This window comes from Schistocerca nitens, chromosome 4 (genome assembly GCF_023898315.1).
Source record: "Schistocerca nitens isolate TAMUIC-IGC-003100 chromosome 4, iqSchNite1.1, whole genome shotgun sequence".
In the NCBI taxonomy this organism is placed as follows: Eukaryota; Metazoa; Arthropoda; class Insecta; order Orthoptera; family Acrididae; genus Schistocerca; species Schistocerca nitens.
The window spans coordinates 471,268,638-471,289,567 of NC_064617.1; the positions used below are offsets into that span (position 1 = coordinate 471,268,638).

The 20,930-nt window shown below is 44.5% G+C and overlaps 1 protein-coding gene across 1 annotated transcript in view; it reads right to left on the reverse strand.

Moving 5' to 3' along the window:
* The window catches only part of LOC126252031 (cholinesterase-like), a 72,042-nt gene that overhangs the window by 15,854 nt on the left and 35,258 nt on the right, over positions 1 to 20,930 (reverse strand). Inside the window, 2 exon segments of the mRNA XM_049952817.1 lie at positions 17,184 to 17,258; positions 17,261 to 17,309. Coding sequence (XP_049808774.1) covers positions 17,184 to 17,258; positions 17,261 to 17,309 — 124 coding nt within the window.

Consider the following 20,930-nt stretch of genomic DNA (forward strand, 5'->3'; position numbering starts at 1 on the left):
CAACACTGCTACTAATGAAACTGAAGGTAATTTACAGTGAATTAGCTGCAACCGGTTGCTTTTATATGCTTCCAATCTTCAGATGTTTATATTTATTTACATGTTGTGGACGTTTTTTTTTTCTTTACAAACAGTGTTACAAAATTTTGCAACTTGAGTTTTTAAGACAGTAATTGTAAAACGTCGTAAGGACCCAATGTTCACAATACGTAAATAAATTTAAACATCTGGAGATGGGGTGGACACAAAAACGAATCTACTTTCGAAAATGAGTTTTTTGAGGCATCATTTGTTGGCGCTTTGTGAAAGGGGTGCCATCATATCGATGCATTACTCGATAACATCATCGTATGGACGCTGTAGTTTTGACTTCATTCACTAGGAGCGCTGTTGCCACATCAAGTGAGTGGCAGCCCGCATGCGTATGAATGTGATTCAGGCCCACAGGTCACCAAAGGTTGCCCATGCCTGCTCTAAACTGTTAGAACTAATCATGTATGCTCGTTTGCTTCACTTTTACAACACCTGTCTGAATATGTCAGTGCTTCATACACCCATTTTGGACCACGGCAGCCAGACAAGTTATGAGACTGTCAAACACTATCTCTACTTCATCAGTTCCATAGTGATCTAATATCCCAGTGCCTCGCATCAGATATCAACTACTCCCCCTCCCAGATGATGTCCTCATGCCTTCCATCTACCCCTCCTACCAGATCTAATCCCTCCTTCTTCCCCCCCCCCCTCCTCAGGGCTACCTCTCTCCCTCCCTCTCTCCCTTCCCTTCTTCCTGCTTTTCCCTGCTGAACACCCTGCCCTCCCTCCTCCCTTCACCCGGTGGTAGGTCCCCTTTGGTGCAGCGACTTTTAACGTTTTCCTTGTGGTGTCAGTGTGTCAGTGTTACTCCAGTGCCGTGAGCAGTGCAACATTCCACCAGCACCAGCAGTGTCGCCAGCATCATTCATTTGTGTTCCCACTGTGGTGTTTCTTTGTTTTCGTGTCGACTCACAGTGTTCATTCTCTGCATGTGTGTATGGTTCTAGTCTATGTTGTTTTTAAGTCTACCGTTTCTACTCATCTCTTTTTGTTCTTGTTAATTCATCATTTTATACCATTCTATGTTATATGTTATTTTCTCATAAGCCTATGTTTTCACTGTAACTCTCTTGGGTGAAGAATGGCGTATTGTGCTGCTGCCAGCCCGCCCGTTTTTGGGGAGTGAAATGACAATAAAGAAAAAAAATCGACTACTTCTCATCTCATCCAAATCGGAAAACAAGATCTCACTTATCTAAATCTATAGCTGTGTCCAGCCATAAAGGAAAAACATTCATAAATTCCTTCTCTGTCGCTGTTGCCCTTCTATGGAGCAAGTGCTGCACACAACTAATTAAAGAAAAAACTCCCTTCTATCAGTCTTATAACTTTTTCTTAAAAGACGTCATCAAATATGGCGAGTGTGTCAAACATAAGCAAATATTCCCCTCTTCTTCCAGATACGCTTCTTTCCCATTGCGGTTTTGTCAGTCTTTACCCCTGTCATCAGTTCTTCCGTTCTCCTATGTCCCCCCTCTTCCTCCCATTCTCACACATCGTTTGCAGAATGTGTCCTCTGTCTAAACCTACTTCTTGTTCTACTTTACATGAGCTAATATCAGTCGCACTTTATTTTACTATAGCTACAGTGTATGGTATAGTAATTTATAAGCGTAAAACCCAGTATGAAATACATAATATCTCTATCGCAATGACCATAGTGCAAACTATGTAGAACACATGGTTTGGTGTAAAAGAGGATCCAATGGCCCATATATTGCCAGAATATGTAAATAAATATATAATGAGTAAATAGCATGCTTATTCGTGTAGGGCATGCCTGCTACAACAGTAACGAATATGTGGAATTGGCGTGCAGAAGAGAGTGGTTCTAAACTATGTGTGGATGCTATACCATATAAAGTGATCAAATTCTACTGTTTTTGGTTAAGTACCGCTACAAACTATGGTGAATTCATGGCCGTAAACGAGTTAGACGATACCAAAGTGATGGCAATCTGGCACCCTCCATTGTTTAGCGACATCTCAGGCAAATCCCTTGATTATATCCCGGGGCGACATCAGACGCTATAGGTGATCTCTGTTCATATATGTTGAGGGTAATCCAAGCACATCAAAGACATCAGGATAATTTTAGTGCTAATTTACGTTTCGTATTTCAGAAAGACATTTAAGGACGACATATTGTGAGAAATACGCTAGGCGTCTTCGAAAAACTACCTGCTCCTTCACCTGGAACGTCGCACATCAAACACGTCTCTGTTATCGTTAATTGGTAAATTGCTCGTCACGGTGTTCCATCACCGCTGTTAATGCTTTGTGGAATCGAACCCATTTCGCTTGGAGAAAGATTCCCCAGGAACAAATTCAGGCTCGTTTTAATCTTATGCCACGACATTTGCAACTCTGAGTTTAACACGCTGGGGCTTCGCATCACACATAATTCTCAAGCTTGAAGACCATTTTTAGCCATGACAGAAGAGAGGAATGATAATTCTCAAAAATCTTTTAAGCGGTCACATGATCAACAGCTGCTGCAAATTTTTCTATGAAACGACGTCACGGTAATGTGCAGAAAGAATCTGAAGATTTATTTGACAGTGAAAATTACAAATTAAAGGCGAGTTTTGTTGTTCTGTACATCAAGTAGCACTTAGTGCTACATTTGCAGGCATGGGACACGTAAAGAAATGAATAGTTATATTGCTGAAGTCGCACGCGCTACTCCACCGTCAGATGCAACACTTTTCGGTGGAATTGAACAAAGAGTATGGAGACTTTATATATTACGAAAAGTGTTGTTGTTAATCACGGAGAATGCCTGGAAAGATTTTTCTATTTAAAACATGCTGTTGTTGATTTATGAAGTAAAAAGACCCACGGAAAGGAAAATTAGAACATCGGTAAGGAAGGGATTGCAGACTGCCCACAGTTGCAAGGCGAGAAATAATTATTTCTGATTTGATCGGAATGCATTTAAAACGAAAATCGCATTGCAGAAGCGAAAAATTCTGTCGATCTGAGTCCAGTTCCCTAAGCTCACTGATGTTAAAGAAAACACGAAGTTTAAGGAATTCATTGTGACCTTGAAGCGAATACAAGGATGGTTTTCTGAACGTCTTGAGGACAATGCCAGTCTTTTAAATGTGTTTTCGAACAGTTTTCGAAATCGTTTGCCGTTTCAGCTGAAAGCGACCCAATGAATGCACAAATGTAACCGACTAATCTGTAATGTAATCTTGTTTTAAGGACAAATCCTTTTCCTCGTTTAGAGTTTCCATGTCTTGATAACGAGATTGCGAAAGTCCTTCAATATTTCGATCAACGTATGTGTGTGAAAGAGCTTTTTTGCGATCACGAAACTAATTATGTCGTAACCTGAATGCGAAAATGTGTGAAATTGTCTGCGTCTGTCCGTTGCCGATGGCCTGTACCAGATAAAAATTACACAGGCCGTCCCAGAAATGTTGCGATAAATTTAGAGGAGTTGTGAAGGATGTCTTGAGGAACATACAATGAAGGCTTCCGCGACCGGATGATTCAGCTGCCGAGAATTCTTCCGGGTTGTATGGCCGTGGTCCACGTAACTCTTCTAACCCTGTCGTTTCCTCCAAAGCTACGTTGGTCATCTTCGGAGGTGCTCCTGGTTGTGCTGAGTCTTGCTGGTCGTCAAGGAAACGTCAGCCAACGACACTACAGAACGTCAAAGTTAAGTGCGTCAACACCTGCCAATAAGCTACCGCTTCAGCACCAAACATGACTTTCTAAGCTGACTGTAGGAGAAACGTCTTGCAGTGTTGTTTGTTATTCAGTAATCGCGAATGACTGCCACGATCACCAGTGGAGAACATGGCGCTGGTGCTGCGCAGAAAGGCCTTGTCTCCCATGAATGCAGTGCTTGGTTGCCTTGCTGGATGACAGTTATACAAACGGTTTCTGTGGTGTCACCGCCAGACACCACACTTGCTAGGTGGTAGCTTTAAATCGGCCGCGGTCCATTAGTACATGTCTGACCCGCGTGTCGCCACTGGCAGTGATTGCAGACCGAGCGCCACCACACGGCAAGTCTCGAGAGACTGACTAGCACTCGCCCCAGTTGTACGACGACTTTGCTAGCGACTACACTGACGAAGCCTTTCTCTCATTTGCCGAGAGACAGAATAGCCTTCAGCCAAGTCCATGGCTACGACCTAGCAAGGCGCCATTTGTAACATTGCATGTGTCTACAGAGTCGCATTTGTATAGTCAAGAGCGATGTACCACAAGGATGGAATAAAGTTAAGTATTTCCGCAGCTACGTACTTTTCTTTATAGCATTCATTACGTATCTTGTTTCAGACCTCACGCCATCCTTCGTGCGCTTATAGTGTGCATTTCGGCCCCCTCAAACACACTGTGTCGGCACCTCTGTCGACACAACAAGTGGCGACGAGTCTCAAAAGGGACTTTAGCGTTCGTATTGTATTAATTTGCTTGTGTCATGGCTTCGCCACAATCTCCAGATGTACTGTCAGAATTTTATCGCTTGCAGAATCAGCAGACGCAGGCGTTATTGGATGCCCTTGGACAGCTCGTCCAGGGTCAACGTGCACTGCAAACCGATGCGGCAGCCGCTGCTTCACCGCTGCCACAGCCACAACATGCAGTTGCACCCCCATTTCGACCGTATGATGCAGCCATAGAAACCTGGACGGAGTGGTCACGCCAATTTGGATTTCATCTCGCCGCCTACAGAATTCAAGGTAACGAGCGGCAGCCTCACTTATTATCATGTGTAGGGGTGCAAACGTACCGTGTGATAGTGAAATTATTTCCCCGACGCGACGTAGCAACTCTGTCCTACGAAGAAATTTTGTCTGCGTTGGATGCCTATTTCAAAGAAACAGTCAATGTCGTTGCAAAACGGTATACGTTCTTTCGTACAAAACGTACGGGCGGTCAGACTAATAGGGAGTGGGTTGCAACATTGCAAGGACTTACTAGGGATTGTGCTTTTGAGTGTGAATGTGGACTCCCTTATTCAGATACAATGGTGCGTGATGCAATTGCACAGAACGTTTCTGATGTTCGTATACGGGAACAGATTTTGAAACTAGTTAATCCCTCCCTTCAACAAGTGATATATTAGATAGGCAAGACACACTTGACTTTGCTCAGGCATCGTTTGAAACTTCGCCAGCTGTGTGTCACATTAACCGGCCCGCCGGGCGCGCTGCACGGAACGTTAAACAGCCCTCGCGCACGTCCGCGCAGCTGCGGCCTAGCTCTCAAACACGTGTGCCGCGTAAGCATGCCAATGCAGTGCTGAAATCATGCCTGCGGTGTGCAACTAGACATTCGCGTGACAATTGCCCGTCACGCCAAGCTATTTGCTTTTACTGTCGTAAGAAAGGACATGTTCAAAGTGTTTGCCAGAAAAAGCTTCGATCGGACACTCACAACCATTCCAGACCCTTTGTTTCGCGCTGGAATCGATCCAAGGACAATCAGGCTCGTGAACCTTCGCCCATGGACATTCATGTAATTAATTCCACCCCGTCCAGTGCCACTATCTCAAACAGTGACTGTGTTCGTCCCACACAAAGTGTGTGTCGACGTCGCCGGAAATCCCGTAAAGTCGCAAGTGCTTCTGTACCTGTATCAGTTCAAATTGCACGAGAAAGTCGCTGTTGTCGTCGGCAGGACAATAAACTTTTTGTAGACTTGGACTTTGCAGGCAAAGTAATACCATTCCAGCTCGATACCGGAGCTGCAGTTTCATTGATCAATCACGACACGTACAAACAACTGGGCAAACCTCCATTGCGTGCTGCACATGTTCAGCTCACTAGTTATTCAGGACAACAGATCCCTGTGTTAGGACAGTGCACTCTTCTTGCAACGTACAAAGGACAAACAAAACTTTTGTCTTTTTACGTCCTTCGTTCTTCTTCTGCAGTGAACTTGTTTGGTTTAGATTTATTTCAGTTGTTTGACATGTCTATAGTAAATCAGGTCCTATCAGTGAACGAGACTGTGCCTTCAGACAGTGTTTCTCGTCTGTGTGACGAATTTGCAAACATTTTTGCACCGGGCCTTGGTAGCGCTAAGAACTATGAAGCACATTTGGAACTGAAAGTCAACGCGCAACCGAAATTTTTCAGAGCGCGCAATGTTCCCCACGCATTGCGTGATGAGGTCGCAAGAACTTTACACGATTTAGAATCACAAGGTGTAATTGAACGTGTGCAGGCTTCTCTCTGGGCATCACCCTTAGTAATTTTGCCAAAACCTTCCGGAAAACTGAGACTTTGTGTGGACTTCAAGGCAACAGTGAATCCACAACTAGTGATTGCAACTTTTCCTTTACCCCGCCCGGAAGATCTTTTTGATAAACTGTGCCCGGGTCAATACTTTTCGAAGTTGGACCTAGCGGATGCTTACTTGCAGATACCAGTGGACGAAGAATCCCAGCGCGTCTTGGTGGTTAACACGCATCTTGGTTTGTACCGATTCAAAAGACTGCCATTCGGGTGTGCATCCGCCCCTGCATTGTTTCAGCAATATTTACAAACTGTTTGTGCGTCGGTCCCTACTGCTGCGAACTATCTGGACGATATTGTGATCTCCGGAAGGACAGCAGCCGAACATTTAGAAAATCTACGAACATTATTTCAGGTATTGCGACAAAATGGTCTTCGCTTGCGGAAGGACAAATGTGTGTTTTTTGCTCGTGACTTACCGTATCTGGGACATTTCATCAATGCCCAAGGCATTCATCCCAGTCCAGAGCACCTCCGTGCCATACAAGACTTGCCCTCGCCGCAGACTTTGAAGCGGCTGCAGGGTGTGCTGGGTAAAATACATTACTATCATCGCTTTCTGCGCAATGCCTCTTCCATTTCAGCTCCGCTTCATCGCTTACGCTGTAAAGGTGTTCCGTTCGTCTGGACGACGGACTGCGAACGCGCCTTTCGCCAGTTGAAATCGGCGTTGCTTTCAAATACTTGCCTTACGCCATTCGATCCCGAGAAACCCCTTTTGTTGATGGTAGATGCATCGGATTTCGGGATCGGTGCTGTGCTTGCGCACAAAGATGGCTCGCATGATCGCCCTATTGCCTTTGCGTCCAAATTGCTCTCGTCAGCGCAAAGGAATTATTCACAAATAGAGAAAGAAGCTTTGGCTCTCGTGTTTGGTGTTACAAAGTTTCATGATTTCTTGTATGGTCGTCACTTTACCATCATCACAGACCACAAACCTTTGACATCGCTTTTTCATCCGACCAAGCCTGTCCCTCCACGTACAGCGCAGAAATTCATTCGCTGGTCTATTTTCCTCTCGCAGTACCGCTACGATATCTTGTATCGGTCCACTGCTAAGCATGGCAACGCCAATGCGTTGTCCCGTTTGCCTGTTGCTGAGGATAAAGCATTCGATTCTTCCGAACTTGCTTGCATGTTCATTGACTCGGAAACCGATGACGTGGTCGAATCGTTTCCGATTGATTTTCGTCGTGTAGCTACAGCCACAGCTGCTGACCCTGTCCTTGCTACCGTTTTGCGTTTTGTTGCTACGCAATGGCCCTTGTCGAAGTCGCGGATCGAGGATCCGTTGGTTCGCCGATTTTTTGCTCACAAGGAGAGACTTTTTGTACGACGTGGTGTTTTGTTGTTGCGTTCTGATAATGATCAGTCACGAGTCGTGGTCCCACGTTCGTTACAGTCCTCTGTCTTACGGCTTCTTCACCAAGGACATTGGGGTATAGTGCGCACGAAACAACTTGCTCGTCAGCACTGTACTTGGTTCGGAATCGATGCTGCGATTACGACTCTGTGCTCTTCTTGCATGGCGTGTGCCGAACAACAATCCGCCCCACCGCGGACATTCTTTGCATGGCCAAAAGCCACTTCCCCTTGGCAAGGCTTACACATCGATTTTGCTGGTCCATTCTGGAATGCTCGATGGTTGGTTGTGGTCGATTCTTTCAGTAATTTTCCTTTTGTTGTCCGGATGTCTTCCACGACGTCATCTGCCACAATCCAAGCGTTGTCTGCTATTTTTTGCATTGAAGGTCTTCCACAGACTATTGTTTCCGACAATGGCCCACAATTCATGTCCGCAGAATTTCAGTCATTCTGCAAGGCCAATGGTATTCAACATCTGACATCCGCGCCGTTTTCGCCTCAGTCATGCGGTGCCGCTGAACGATTGGTCCGGACTTTCAAGTCACAGATGTTGAAGTTGAAAGAGGCGCATTCTCGGGAGGACGCATTGTTGCTCTTTTTGTCTTCGTATCGCTCTCAGCCCCGTAATGGTCGCTCGCCGGCTGAGTTGCTCCATGGTCGTCCTCATCGAACCTTGATGTCTTTGCTGCATCCGCCGCATCAGGTTCCTGTGCAGCGGCAGACTCCTGTTTTTGCTCCAGGCGACGTTGTATTCTATCGCAACTATCGAGGTTCACGGCGTCGGCTCGCAGGGCGCATTCTTCGCTGCCTCGGCCGCGCGATGTATTTGGTTTTGGGGGCCTCTGGTGAGGTGTGTTGGCATCTCAATCAGCTGCGCCTCTGTCGTCGCCTGGGTTCTGCCGCTCCCCGTCTGCTTTCAGCGACGGTGGCGTCCGGTCAGCGCCCTGGGGACCCATCTACTGGCTCGCCTCATCCCCAGGTGTTACCGACGCTGCCTTCCATTTTGCCTCTTGGCGACGCGCCGCCGCCGCCGCCTGTTCTCCCGCCGGCGCCGCCCGCAGTGGACGCATCGCTGCAACCGCCTGGCGCCTCCCTGGGTCACGCGCCGCCGATAGCTTCCCGTGACCAGATGTCCTCCGCCATGGAACTTTTGCCCGCTCTGGACCAGATGTCGTCTTCGCCCGTCGGGTGCCCCGACGCAATGGAGGTCGACCCTTCGGCCCCTCCTGAATCTCTACGGGCGCATACACCGCATGTTGGCGTGCACCCTGGACTAGGTTTTCAGGCGTTTCCTAGCTCCCCTCGGACCGAATGGCCAGGTGCGGGTGGCACGGCCTCGCCTGTTGTTAGGCTCCCCACCTCATCGCATACGTCAACATCGGGTCCTCCCCTCGGCGGGCGGAAGCCTTATAACACGACCGTTCGCCGATTTGCGGGGGAGGAATGTGGTGTCACCGCCAGACACCACACTTGCTAGGTGGTAGCTTTAAATCGGCCGCGGTCCATTAGTACATGTCTGACCCGCGTGTCGCCACTGGCAGTGATCGCAGACCGAGCGCCACCACACGGCAGGTCTCGAGAGACTGACTAGCACTCGCCCCAGTTGTACGACGACTTTGCTAGCGACTACACTGACGAAGCCTTTCTCTCATTTGCCGAGAGACAGAATAGCCTTCAGCCAAGTCCATGGCTATGACCTAGCAAGGCGCCATTTGTAACATTGCATGTATCTACAGAGTCGCATTTGTATAGTCAAGAGCGATGTACCACAAGGATGGAATAAAGTTAAGTATTTCCGCAGCTACGTACTTTTCTTTATAGCATTCATTACGTATCTTGTTTCAGACCTCACGCCATCCTTCGTGCGCTTATAGCGTGCATTTCGGCCCCCTCAAACACACTGTGTCGGCACCTCTGTCGACACAACAGTTTCCATCTGCAGTTTATTTTCCTCTTGGATACTTCTAAAATCTTCCATGTTTTTCACATTCATAGGAAACAAGGGCTGTCTATGCAACAGCTAGCTCCATCTTCTCCACTGGCGATTTTGGCAATCAGTCACGATCACTGAATAACAAACAAAGTTCCTCCTACGGCCCATCAGCATACTAAGTCACGTTTGCTGCCGAACGGGTGGCCCTGTGACAGGTGCTGGCGCATATAACTTCGACGCTCTGCAGCGCCGTTGGATGACGTTTCTGGACACGGTTACCTATCCTCGATTTGCTCCTGAAGACACGCTCTACAACACTTCGAAGTTTGTCGTAATAATTCAGTGTGCTCCCTGTGTTACGCATTCAGCGAATGTATACTGGCTGACTCATCATCGCCTAGCCCAAAACGCCAAGGACAGAAACTTGAAATTTGTAGAGGGTGTTGACCTTAAACTGTAGGCACCTTTTAAGAACCGATTTTTCGAAATTCGCCTTAAGGGGCTGAAACAGAGGATGACAAGTCTTTTTGAAAATACGTCGCTATCAAGTCAATTTTGAAGCTGGAACTACGAAAAGTTGTATTTAGAAATAAAGAACACGTCTTTCAGTGATATTTTTAATATTTCGTTACATTACATATTTCGTTACATTAAAACATAGACACAGAGATACATTAATTTTCAGTAGAGCTAATATATGTTCATAAAATTATTTTTGTTGCTGTTACGGTGCAAACGAATCGTTACTGATGACTAAATAGATACCATTTTAAATGTGATTCCGTGCAGAGGAATATCCATTCGAGATGAGAGAATTCAGTACGGGATGTAAGACAGGCGCTAATTACTATAGAACCAGTTAGTCTGTTTGCTTTCCTAACTCGTCATATCAAACGAAATTAGACCCTTTGGAACAATTTCATTGTGCAAAGACTGGCAGCTATGTAAAGGGTCACTAACTCTTCTATAGTGTGTAGATTTATGCATGAGCAATTGGCTCCAGAAAATACAAATTCGATTAAAGGAAAAATACCTATGATGACCACACAGTCTCCGCAAACGAAGCGGTGGGCCCTAAGGTAGTAATTAAATAATATGAAAATTTATATGTTTGTGATCTATCTTGTTGAGCAATGTCAAATATAAAACCTAGTCGTATGCAGTGCGACTGAATTCCCCATTTAAATGCAGTGTGTTTGCAGTTTCCCCTCTTCTTCCTCCTCAAGCTCAGGTAGCGAGTCGTGGCGTTGGGGGAAATGTGTAGCCAGGCTGAACACCATGATCTCTTGCCAGGGCAAGGCTTGCAAGCCAAATTCTTGGCTGCCCCTGCGGACTATATGACCTTTATATCACTATGGGATGGAGTCGCACGCTATACCCTGTATCCAAGATTGTGATAGGTTATGTATTTGATAATTATTTACGAAAGCGTATAGTTCAAAGAGAACATTGGTTTTCTTTTTTAACTAATAATTTGTGTATTACCATGTACATAATCTATAGTTCGTGGCTCATTTCAGTCACATGTATTCTTCTTGGAAATTTCTGGAACTGAACGAGGTGGAGCAGTGGCTAAGGCATTCGCATATGAGAGGAGCTGTCTTCAGATCCCTGCCCGACCATCCAGATTAAAGTTTTCCATGGTTTCCATAAACCACTTAGGGCATATGTCGAAATGGTTCTCATGAAAAGTACACTGCCAATTTCCTTCTCCTTTTTTTTCCTTTATTGAGTTTTGATTCCCCCCATATGGGGCGGGCTGGCAGCAACTTAGTACGCCACTCTTCAGCCAACATATTTTTAAAACAGAAGAAGAAGATAATAAACAATAAAAGCAGCAATAAAAACGGTGACTTAGATTGTAAAATGGCGGAAAATTGTGGAAGTTAAAACATAAAACAAAGGGTTGGCGATGCTAATAAAATACACAGGAAGCAGACAGGGAAAATAGTAGACAGACAATTCAAAAAACACAGTGACAGTCTGGTTTCTGTTTGGCAAGAGATATAAAAATCACAACCAGCGACAATATGATTTCTGTTCGCAACACTTTGGAAAAGACACACAACACTTAACACTCACTTAAAACACTGCACTAAAAAGTTGGCATGAAGATGGCACACCACAGAAAAGGGTAGATGGGGGGGGGGAGGAGACCTGGACAGATGAGGGGTAAATGGGGGGAAGGAGAGGAAAAACGAAGTGAGGGGGAGGAGCCGACGGAGGGAGAGGACTCATAGGGGAGGACAGACGTGAGAGGGAGTGGGGAAAGGCGGAGGAGGGGAATGCAAAAGGACTCAGGGGAGAGAAGGGAGACAGAGAGAGGGTAGCAGGGGAAAAGCAGGATGGAACCCCCTTCCATCCTGCAGGGGAACCCCCTTCCATCCTGCTTTTCCCCTGCTACCCTCTCTCTGTGTCCCTTCTCTCCCCTGAGTCCTTTTGCATTCCCCTCCTCCGCCTTTCCCCACTCCCTCTCACGTCTGTCCTCCCCTATGAGTCCTCTCCCTCCATCAGCTCCTCCCCCTCACTTCGTTTTTCCTCTCCTTCCCCCCATTTACCCCTCATCTGTCCAGGTCTCCTCCACACCCGCCCCCGCCATCTACCCTTTGCTGTGGTGTGCCATCTTCATGCCAACTTTTTAGTGCAGTGTTTTAAGTGAGTGTTAAGTGTTGTGTGTCTTTTCCGAAGTGTTGCGAACAGAAATCATATTGTCGCTGGTTGTGATTTTTATATCTCTTGTGAAACAGAAACCAGACACCTTGTTTTTTGAATTGTCTGTCTACTATTCCCCCCCCCCCCCCCCCGGAGAGGGACCCAGGAAAAGGACAGAGGAAGGCAGGGGGAGGTGAGGATCAGAGTTGACAGGAGGGATAAATGGAGGGAGAGAGGGCATCATCTTGGAAGTGGAGTCGACGGAAGCCACCTTGGGAAAGGAGATGAAGGGTGTAGAGGTGGAGGGTAGGGAGGGTAGGGGGGACACAACAGTGAAGGCGTGGTGGAGGGTGGAGGTCGGAGAGGAGAGGAGCAACTAGGGGATGAGGGGGATCAAGGCAGTGGGAGATGTTGAGGACGTGGATATGTTAGGGGAAAAGGAGCAGATTGGGGAAAGGAATCAGGTCATAGAGGATCTGCATGAGGGATGGGAGGCACATACGGAAACGAGGTGGAGTGCACGGCGCTTGAGGATCTGGAGGGACTTATAGAATTTGAGGGGAGCGGATATCCAGGCAGGACTGGCATAACAGAGGATGGGATGGATTAAGGATTTGTAGGTGTGGAGGATGGTAGCGGGGTTCAACCCCCATGTCTGGCCAGAGAGGAGTTTGAGGAGTCGGAGTTGGTTGTGGGCTTTGGATTGCATAGAGCGGAGATGAGGGATCTGGGTGAGGTGACGGTCAATGGTGAGGCCAAGGTAGGTGAGTGTGGGGAAGAGGCAGACAGAACGGGTGCAGATGGTAAGGGAGAAATCAAGGAGCCGGAAGGAGCGAGTGGTACAACCTATGATGATTGCCTGGGTCTTGGAAGGATTGATTTTCAGGAGCCACTGGTTACACCATGCGGCAAAAAGGTCAAGGTGATTCTGGAGAAGCCGTTGGGACCGTTGAAGGGTAGGAGTGAGGGCAAGGAAGGTGGTGTCATCGGGATACTACAGGAGGTGTACTGGATTGGGGGGGGAGGGGGGTTGGGACATACTTGCCGTGTACAGGAAGTTCCTTCTCCATATTTCATCAGTCCAAGTTTTTCTCTATCCCCATTTTCCGAAAAGCCATCGGAACATTAAAATCCTAGTCCTTCCCTGTATTGTATTTCAGTTTCCACAAACTATTATACAGGTTGATTATAATTAAACTTTCAAAACGCTGTAGAAATAACACCACTGGTCAGAATGACGTCAAATTGCAACGGAATATTATGGGAGAAGGGGGAAAACGTATGGCAGAAGAAAAAATGTGCAAATTGGTCAATAGAGGGTGCTGTATGTGTTAGAATACTGTACGTAAATGAAAACATCTGCCATGCGCACGACCAATTGAAGTTGGTATCAACACGCGGGATACACGGCTTTTCCTCCTTTCGCGTCTGCGACATTCGCCATGACTGTCTCAATTCAGGATCGCGCTCTGTTTGTGAAGCTGTATTACAAGAATGATGACCGTGCTCACGTCGCTCTGTGGAAGTTCCGGGCACTGAAGGGCTAGAAAAAAGGCGGTGGTCCGATGACTGCTGTGAGTCTGGAGGAAATGATTCGGAAATTGGAAAAGACGGATTCGTTTGGTGTGCAACCTGGCAGAGGGAGGAAACGAACTGATTCGACGTCAGTGGAAGCAGTGGCCACAGCAAAGCAGGAGGAGACGAGTGGTGGTGTGCAAACGTGTAGTGCATGGAGAACTGCCCGAACATTGGACACATACCTGTGAGCACGGCGCGTAAAATACGACGAAACATCCTTCTGTGCTATCCATTCAAAATTACCTATGTCGACGGGTTGCTTCCTGTTGACCCGTCAGCAAGAGAGACCTTTGCTTTAGAATATCTTGCTCGCATGGAAGTGGACAACGATCAGCCGTGGAAGATTTTGTGGATAGACGAAGCCCACTTCCATGTGACAGGATATCTCAATACACAGAATTGTCGAATATGGGCAACGGAAAATCCACACGCAAATCAGCCAGTACCACTTCATCCTGAAAAGGTCACAGTGTGGTGCGGGTTTAGGGCATCATTTACCACAGGGCCGTATTTTTTCGAAGAGACAAGTGCTTCCTGTCCTGTTACTTGTACCGTCACTGCTAAGCGCTATGAGTGTCTTTTGTGCAACCACGTCATTCCACCTCTCCAACGGCGTGGATGTGTGGATGGGATCATTTTTATGCAAGATGACGCACCTCCGTACATTGCAAATTCAGTTAAGCAGCTGCTGAAAAGCCATTTCTGAAATACTAGAATTATCAGCAGCCATTTCCCTACAGCCTGGCCGTCCCGATGAACTGATCTTAATCCATGTGACTTCTGGCTGTGGGGCTATCTCAAAAGATGTGTTCAAGTGCAGATTGCAAACTTAGCTGCACTGAATGCTCGCATTAGCCGGCCGGTGTGACCGAGCGGTTCTAGGCGCTTCAGTCTGGAAGCGCGAGACCGCTACGATCGCAGGTTCGAATCCTACCTCGGGCATGGATGTGTGTGATGTCCTTAGGTAAGTTAGGTTTAAGTAGTTCTAAATTCTAGGGGACTGATGACCTCAGATGTTAAGTCCCATAGTGCTCAGAGCCATTTGAACCAATGCTCGCATTGCACAACACATTCTGAACGTGACCCCTGAAACACTTCGATCAGTTGTGGAACATGCTGTTCCTCGATTTCAACTTGTTGCAGAAAACGGTGGACAGCTGACTGAACAGGTTTTGCACCAGTCACACAAAGACTAATAATCCGATTTGATTGCGATTGGTACTTTTTATGCGGTTTCTGGCCTCAGGGCCATTAAAAAGCGATGTGATTGATTCTTTTATGCGGTTATCGGCCTCAGGACAGTTAAAAACTGAATTTTCCTATCCGATGTGATATAACCGTGCCATGGTGGGTGAGCTTACGTAACAAACAGTATCACGCCTGTACGCTAGTGCACACTGAGTAGTACAGTTTGTTTAATGTGAAACGTGCACCTTAGGCATTGTTGTATGTTTCATTTCTCATTTGTAGTCGACCACTAGTAAATCATGAATCTATTGCTACATTTTGTAACTAATTTTTTCTGCCATACGTTTTCACCCTTCTCTGACAATATTCCGTTGCAATTTGACGTCATTCTGTCAAGTGGTGTTATTTCTACAGCGGTTTGAAAGTCTATAATTACACTACTGACCATTAAAATTGCTACACCAAGAAGAAATGCAGATGATAAACGGGTATTCATTGGACAAATATATTATACTAGAACTGACATGTGATTACATTTTCACGCAATTTGGGTGCATATATCCTGAGAAATCAGTACCCTCTGGCCGTAATAACGGCCTTGATACGCCTGGGCATTGAGTCAAACAGAACGTGGATGGTGTGTACAGGTACAGCTGCCCATGCAGCTTGAACACGATACCACAGTTCATCAAGAGTAGTGACTGGCGTATTGTGGCGAGCCAGTTGCTCGGTCACCATAGACCAGACGTTTTCAATTGGTGATAGATCTGGAGAATGTGCTGGCCAGGGCAGCAATCGAACATTTTCTGTATCCAGAAAGGCCCGTACAGAACCTGCAACATGCGGTCGTGCATTATCCTGCTGAAATGTAGGGTTTTGCAGGAATGGAATGAAGGGTAGAGCCACGGATCGTAACACGTCGTCCGCTGTTCAAAGCGCCGTCAATGCGAACAAGAGGTGACCGATACGTGTAACCTATGGCACCCCATACCATCACGCCTGGTGATATGCCAGTATGGCGATGACGAATACACACTTCCAATGTGCGTTCACCGCGATGTCGCCAAACACGGATGCGACCATCATGATGCTGTAAACAGAACCTGGATTCATCCGAAAAAATGACGTTTTGCCATTCGTGCACCCACGTTCGTCGTTGAATACACCATCGCAGGCGCTCCTGTCTGTGATGCAGCGTCAAGGGTTGTTGTCTTGCAAACGTCCCCATCTGTTGACCCAGGGATCGAGACGTGGCTGCACGATCCGTTACAGACATACGGGTAAGATGCCTCTCATCTCGACTGCTGGTGATACGAGGCCGTTGGGATCCTGTACGGCGTTCCGTATTACCCTCCTGAACCCACCGATTCCACACTCTGCTAACAGTCATTGGATCTCGACCAACGCGAGAAGCAGTGTCGCGATACGACAAACCGCAATCGCGATAGGGTACAATTCGACTTTTATCAAAGTCGGAAACGTGATGGTACGCATTTCTTCTCCTTACACGAGACATCACAACAACGTTTCACCAGGCAACGCCGGTTAGATGCTGTTTGTGTATGAGAAATCGCTTGGAAACTTTCCTCATGTCAGCACGTTGTAGGTGACGCCACCGGCGCCAACCTTGTATGAATGCTCTGAAAAGCTAATCATTTGCATATCACGGCATCTTCTTCCTGTCGGTTAAATTTCGCGTCTGTAGCACGTCATCCTCGTGGTGTAGCATTTTTAATGGCCAGTAGTGTATAAACACCCTTTATATCAACAAAGAACTATTTCCTAGAGCACAGGATATATGTGGATCGATTCTGTCTTACGAAGAAGTCCGGACTGAGTTCCACAGTGACCGAGCCGTTCTGGGCGCTACAGCCTGCAACCGCGCGACCGCTACGGTCGCAGTTTCGAATCTTGCCACGACCATGGGTGTGTGATGTCCTTAGGTTAGTTAGGTTTAAATAGTTCTAAGTTTTAGGGGACTGATGACCTCAGCAGTTAAGTCCCACATTGCTCAGAGCCGTTTGAACTATTTACTGAGTTCCACACACTCCACAATAACTGCATGTGGGGAATAAGTTAGCAGTTAATAAACACTTATTAGTACTTACCCCACTCTGTTGTATTCACATGTTCTCCATGGTAGTCAAACACATAGTAGAAGACTGGTAGATCAGTTATTTCACTTTCCTGACCAGAGCGTCCGTCGGCTCGAAGATCCCCAAGTCGATGTTGAACTGTTCCAATTGAAACATAGTCTTTATCAGGATGTTAATCTGATATTGAACTCAAGTGAATAAAATCGAAATTTGTACGACACATACGATCAAGTGAATAAAACTGAAATTTGTAGGCAACATAGATAATATATTGTTGCTCAGTTTTGTCTCTCATCACATGGTCCAGTATGATACTAAATGTGCAAGTAGTACGTTATTTAAGAAACACTTGGTGTCATGTTGTTTTTAAGTCCAGAAATGTATTAAACTATTTTATTAGTTGATATCTGTATGCCAACTACTTTTTAATTACACTTGGTTTTTTACCATTCAGTTTACCTAACAGCAGTTTTAACAATATGTTATCAACATAAGTTTTAACTGTAACTCTAATTCATGAGCTACAGCATGTAAATCTGGCCTTCACCTCAATAGGAAAGGGAAGGGAAAACTGTCAGGGTTGATTGCAGAAAACGTAAGGGGGGATACTGTCACAAGTGGTAAAATACCAGTGGCGATAGGTGTCAGAAGGATGCCTTTTTTAGGATAGGGAAGGGGGATAGAAAACGAGTTTTAAGAGAGATTGGCAGACACACTCAGTTTGAGAAAACAGATAAACAGGAGTCAGATTTTCGCATACAGCCTCCATTTAAACAATGTTTAACAGAAAGTAATCAGAAACTGCCAGTTTATCTTCACCAAAGCAGTTATAATCCCATTAGTATGAGGTATCAGTTATCTTTATTACGCCAGAACATTCCGGGGCTCAGAAATAAAGTTGATGAACTGCTCATTTGTATCGACGAAATGAATTCATCTAACCAAATTGACATAATCTGCCTCTCTGAACATCAAGTGACCACTGGTATAGATATGTTAGACATTTAAGGATTTAAGCTAGCTTCCTACTTCTGCAGAGTAGATATGGATGGAGGAGGAGTTGCCACATTTATTAAAAACTGCCATAAATTCAAGAACATTGACATTAATAAATTCTGTTTAGAGCAGCATCTAGAAGCATGTGCAGAAGAAGTAGAGTTCCATAACACATCCTATATAATAGAAACTATTTACCGAGCACCTGAAGGAAATTATAATCTATTCATAAATCATCTAGAAGATCTTTTGGGTTATTTAACAGGAAGAAACAAAGAAATTTTGATTGCTGGTGACTTTAATACAGATTTTCTAATTCAATCTTCCAGTAAACATTTACTGCAGTTAGTAATGTTGTCTTTCAATCTAACTCACACTGTAAACTTTCCAACTAGGATCACTAAATCCTCAAGGACAGCCATTTATAACATTTTTATAGACAAAGGAACAAAATCATATCATAAAACCTGTAATAAATGGACTATCAGATCATGACATGCAGCTCCTTGTTTTAGATGTAAATTCTAAGCAGATTATCAAGACTGCTAAATCTGAGTACAGGAGAGTATTCAATCAACCAAAAATTGAGTGTTTTAGAAAACTGCTCAAAGATATGAACTGGAAAGATGTTTATAGTGCTCAAGACATGAATGAAAAATATAACACATTCATGAACAATGTCAGTACCATGTTTGAAAACTGTTTTCCTCTAAAAGTTACTCAAATTAAACAGAAGTCTATAATAAAAGCATGGATCACACAAGGAATAAAGATTTCCTGTAAGACAAAAAGGAAAATGTATCTATCGACCAAGAATAGCTCCAATGCTGATGATTTAGCTAACTACAAGGAATACTGTAAAATATTAAAAAAAGTAATTCAGACATCTAAACAAATGGACTACGAGAAGAAGATAGCAATGTCAGGGAACAAAATAAAAACAATATGGGATATAGTGAAAGAGGAGACTGGTAGAACCAGAAAGGAACAGGAGCAAATAGCACTAAGGGTAGATGACACATTAGTAACCGATGGGCATAGTGTGGCAAATCTATTTAACAAGTACTTTATATCCGTTACTGATAGATTGGGATTGTCAGGATCAGTAAATAATGCCCTTGAATATCTGAAACTAGAATATGTCACTCACTTCACCAAAAGAAATAACTTCCATAATAAAATCTTTAAAAACAAAGCATTCTAGTGGTTACGATGAAATATCAACAAAGTTAATTAAGGCATGTTCTTGTGAGTTTAGTACAATTCTAAGTTACTTGTGTAACCAGTCAATTATAACCGGGACATTTCCTGACTAGCTGAAATATGTAGATATTAAGCCTCTATTCAAGAAAGGGGATAAAGAGATGCCATCAAACTACATAACGATTTCACTTTTGCCAGCATTCTCAAAAATTTTATAAAAAGTAATGTACATGCAGCTCTCAACCATCTGACCATGAATAACATATTATCAAGAACACAGTTTGGATTTCTGAAGGGTTCTGATATCGAAAAGGCTATTTACACCTACAGTGAAAATGTACTTAATTCATTAAATAACAAGTTACAAGCAGCAGGTATTTTCTGTGATTTGTCAAAGGCATTCGATTGTGTAAACCACAACATCCTTTTAAATAAATTAGAATTCTATGGTGTCATGGGCAGTGCTGCAAAATGTTTCAAGTCATACCTCGCTAACAGGAAACAAAGTTTGTCAGTGCAAGGGACTAGTGAATTAAGTCATCAGTCATCATCAGAATGGGAAGAAATTACATGTGGTGTCCCACAAGGATCCATCGTAGGGCCATTGCTTTTTCTTGTGTACATTAATGATCTCTCATCAGTTACACTGCCAGAAGCAGAGTTCGTTTTGTTTGCAGATGACACAAGTATTGCAATAAATAGTATGTTGAGTGTAGTTCTAGAAAGATCTGCTAATGATATTTTCGTGGATATTAATAAATGTTTTAAAGCCAACTCACTGACATTAAACTTTGAAAAGACTCACTACATGCAATTCAGAACCTGTAAGAGGTTTCCACCCAGCATATGCATAAAGTACGAAGAAGAGCAGATAGAAGAGGTTGACAGTCTTAAATTCCTGGGATTAGTGTTAGCAGACATAGGCGACATAAAAGTGAAAAAGCTTGCATACTTTGCCTACTTTCATTCCAAAATGTCATATGGTATAATATTTTAGAGTAACTCTTCAAGTCAAACAAAAGTTTTCAGAGTCCAAAAGCGTGTAATACGTATTATTTGTGGAGTAAACTCAAGGACGTCTTGTAGAAACCTCTTCAAAGAACTGGGTATACTAACTACTGCCTCTCAGTATATTTACTCCTTAATGAAATTTGTCCTAAATAATATATCTCTTTTTCAAACAAACAGCTCAGTTCATACATACAATACCAAGAACAAAAATTATCTGCACAAGGACTTAGAAGCACTTACTTTAGTTCAAAAATGGGTACACTACTCAGTAACACTCATCTTCAATAATTTGCCAGCAAACATAAAAAATTTAGTTACAAATAAAGATCAGTTTAAAAGGAGCCTGAAAGATTTACTAGTCGCCAACTCCTTCTACTCCATTGACGAATTTTTTAATAGAAACAAATGATGTATTGTATATATTCATACTATTAGTATTGTTATTTCAGCTTTAAAAAAAAGTGACATGTTCCAAATCCACGAGGATCTCCTCAACACGGATCTATGGAACGAAAAACTAATCTTATCTAATCTAATCTCATTTATTTT